General features: G+C 48.5%; 1 protein-coding gene across 1 annotated transcript in view; it reads left to right on the forward strand.

Moving 5' to 3' along the window:
* The window catches only part of LOC135510288 (synaptotagmin-4-like), a 10158-nt gene extending 7126 nt beyond the window's left edge, over positions 1–3032 (forward strand). Inside the window, exon 4 of the mRNA XM_064931099.1 lies at positions 1664–3032. Coding sequence (XP_064787171.1) covers positions 1664–2001 — 338 coding nt within the window. The 3' untranslated portion in view covers positions 2002–3032. The remainder of the gene's footprint in view (positions 1–1663) is intronic.
* The last annotated feature ends 987 nt before the right edge of the window (positions 3033–4019 follow it).

A 4019-nucleotide genomic window follows, 5' to 3' on the forward strand; every position in this document is an offset into this window, starting at 1 on the left:
CAGGTAACACACACAGACCGATAACCACACAACCTCAGGTAACACACACAGACCGATAACCACACAACCTCAGGTAACACACCCAGACCGATAACCACACAACCTCAGGTAACACACACACACACAGACCGATAACCACACAACCTCAGGTAACACACCCAGACCGATAACCACACAACCTCAGGTAACACACACACACACAGACCGATAACCACACAACCTCAGGTAACACACACACACACAGACCGATAACCACACAACCTCAGGTAACACACACACACCGATAACCACACAACCTCAGGTAACACACACAGACCGATAACCACACAACCTCAGGTAACACACACACACCGATAACCACACAACCTCAGGTAACACACACAGACCGATAACCACACAACCTCAGGTAACACACCCAGACCGATAACCACACAACCTCAGGTAACACACACAGACCGATAACCACACAACCTCAGGTAACACACCCAGACCGATAACCACACAACCTCAGGTAACACACCCACACACACACACAGACCGATAACCACACAACCTCAGGTAACACACACAGACCGATAACCACACAACCTCAGGTTACACACACAGACCGATAACCACACAACCTCAGGTAACACACACAGACCGATAACCACACAACCTCAGGTAACACAACCCACACACACACACAGACCGATAACCACACAACCTCAGGTAACACACCCAGACCGATAACCACACAACCTCAGGTAACACACCCACACACACACACAGACCGATAACCACACAACCTCAGGTAACACACACAGACCGATAACCACACAACCTCAGGTAACACACACAGACCGATAACCACACAACCTCAGGTTACACACACAGACCGATAACCACACAACCTCAGGTAACACACACAGACCGATAACCACACAACCTCAGGTAACACACACAGACCGATAACCACACAACCTCAGGTAACACACACAGACCGATAACCACACAACCTCAGGTAACACACACAGACCGATAACCACACAACCTCAGGTAACACACCCAGACCGATAACCACACAACCTCAGGTAACACACCCAGACCGATAACCACACAACCTCAGGTAACACACACAGACCGATAACCACACAACCTCAGGTAACACACACACACACAGACTGAGTATTATTCTGTCAGATGTGACTCACACAGATCCTTTTCAAAAGGACTAATATGATGAATGGTACCATGTTTCCTACATAGTGCCCCTATGAGTCCGGGTCGAAGCTGGTACACTAGAGAGTAGGATATCACTTGGGACAGACACACTACTCTTCATACAGGTCGTAAAGACACAGAGACAAGACGGAGCTAGTTTGATCTCCTTGTAATATACCACACACACACACACACACACACACACACACACACACACACACACACACACACACACACACACACACACACACACACACACACACACACACAAACACACAAACTCTCTATCATCTCCTCTGTATTGATCTCTCTATTGATCCTTGGCTAGAATAATGTGCTATGAATTTTATTCTCTCTCTCTCTCCCCTCCCTCCCTGCCTCCCTCCCTGCCTCCCTCCCTCCTCCCCCCTCCCCCTCCCTCCCTCCCTCCCTCCCTCCCTCCCTCCCTCCCTCCCTCCAGAGCCGTATGTGAAAGTCAACCTGTTCCAGGGGAAGAAGCGTGTCAGTAAGAAGAAGAGCCATGTAAAGAAGTGTTCCCCCAACCCTGTGTTCAACCAGCTGTTTGTGTTTGACGTGTCCTCCCAGGAGAGGCTGAGGGAAACCAGCGTGGAGCTCCTCCTAATGGACTCTGAGTCTCCATCAACCAGGAGGGGGGACTCCACCCGCTCCCCCAACCCCGTCCTGGGGCGCCTGGTCCTAGGTAACGCCGTCTCCGGCACCCCTGGAGAGCACTGGAGGGAGATCTGCGACCACCCGCGCCGGCAGATCGCCAAGTGGCACGCCCTGTCCGAGGACTAGGGTTTTAGGGTTGTGATGGCGTAAGGGCATTGCCTAGAAACCGGCAGATTAACCAACCAACGCCCAAGGAACTGTTGCTAAGTGAAAGGAGGTATGGGTTTGGGGGGGGAGGGGGGGGGGTTCATTCTAAGTGATGTCATTAATCAGTCAGTCATTCAGTCAATTTATCGATCGTTGAAGTCATTAGGGTTTGGTGACCGAGGAACCCGATCGTCCGTCTACGATTCCAAAACCCCCCGGTAATTTCCACGGCATCTCCATGGCAACAACAACCGTCACGGGCAACCGTGTGCAGTGCAGAACGTCCCAGTAACTGTCGCTAACGCTCTTCTTCTTCTTCTACTATAGATATTACTCCGTTGTAAGATGGAAAGAAAATAACTCACCCTGTTAATATTACTCCTGCTGTATAAAGACGTGGATTTTCAACCCTTTATTTTCTAAAGATGCTATCTATTATTTATCAAATGTTTTATTTATTTATTTGTTTTGGTTTTTGTACTCTTCTGGTTGAGTTCCTGACTATGTTTTGTAAGTAAAAGTGGTATTTCATATCATTGCATCAGAGGGGTGAGAAAATCCTAAATGAGGTGACAAGAAGGAAGCTTGGCGCGCATAAAGGACATTGTGCACGAGTGTGTGTGTGTGTTTATGTGCGTGCGCGTGTGCGTGTGTGTGTGCGTGTGTGTGCGTGTGTGTGTGTGTTTGTGTGCGTGTGTGCGTGTGTGTGCGTGCGTGCGTGCGCGTGTGCGTGCGTGTGTGTGTGTGCGTGTGTGTGCGTGTGCGTGTGTGTGTGTGTGCGTGTGTTTGTGTGCGTGTGTTTGTGTGCGTGTGTTTGTGTGTGTGCGTGTGTTTGTGTGCGTGCGTGTGTTTGTGTGCGTGTGTTTGTGTGCGTGCGTGCGTGTGTGTGTGTGTGTGTGTGTGTTGAGGTCAGAGGGGATGAGAGGCAGTGTGTATTCTGTCTTCTTTACTGTGAGCACAAAGTCAGCCTGAAATGTACCTTACTATAAAACACGTTCTAAGAAAAACGCCTCAAACGTCTGTGTGTGTTTTATTTCAACACTTCACACACACATCCTGTTCATCGCTCCTTCCCTCCGTCTCTGAGAGGATGATGTAATCAGTCAGATGAGAGCTACTCTCAGATGATGTCATGGCACTGTATAATGTAATATCAGCTAAGTGCACGGTGGTGGAGTTGGCACAGCTCCCATACTTGTTATCTTCCACCCCCTCTCTCTCTCTCTCTTACCCTCCCCCCTCTCTCTCTCTTTCTCACCCCCCCTCTATCTCTCTTTTACCACCCCTCTCTCTCACCCCCCTCTCTCTCTCTCATTCTAAACTCTCTCTCTCTCACCCCCTCTCTCTCTCTCTCTCTCTTACCCCCCTCTCTCTCATCCCCCTCTCTCTCTCACCCCCCTCTCTCTCTTTACATTTACATTTACATTTAAGTCATTTAGCAGACGCTCTTTTTCTCATTCTAAACTCTCTCTCTCTCTCTCTCTCTCTCTCTCTCTCTCTCTCTCTCTCTCTCTGTCTCTCTCTCTGTCTCTCTCTCTCTCTCTCTCTCTCTGTCTCTCTCTCTGTCTCTCTCTCGCTGTCTCTCTCTCTCCATAAACAAGGCCATAAAGAGACTGGGAGATGTGTCTAGACGACTCATAGCATCTGTAATGTCTCTACAACACTGTAGGGAGCAGTGAAGAGATGGAGGGATGAGAAGAGAGGTCCACTTAGAAAAAAAGGGTTCCAAAAAGGGTTCTTTGTGGAGGGATAGGGTTCTAGCAATAACTGTTTTGATCAGAAGAACCCTTTTAGAAGACAGGGGTTCTTAATAAGGCAAAGGGTTCTACCTAGAACCTTTAACATCCTAAGAAACGTTTTTTGAAAGAAAGGGTTCTTTGATAATTCTTTGGAGGAGAAGAAGGGTCCTACCTAGAACCATATATAATATTTCCCAGCATGCTCTGATGCAGGGACATTTGTCAGAATAGTTTTGTTTTACATGTGTTTTTGCGTGT

This window comes from Oncorhynchus masou, chromosome 23 (genome assembly GCF_036934945.1).
Source record: "Oncorhynchus masou masou isolate Uvic2021 chromosome 23, UVic_Omas_1.1, whole genome shotgun sequence".
Classification (NCBI taxonomy): Eukaryota; Metazoa; Chordata; class Actinopteri; order Salmoniformes; family Salmonidae; genus Oncorhynchus; species Oncorhynchus masou.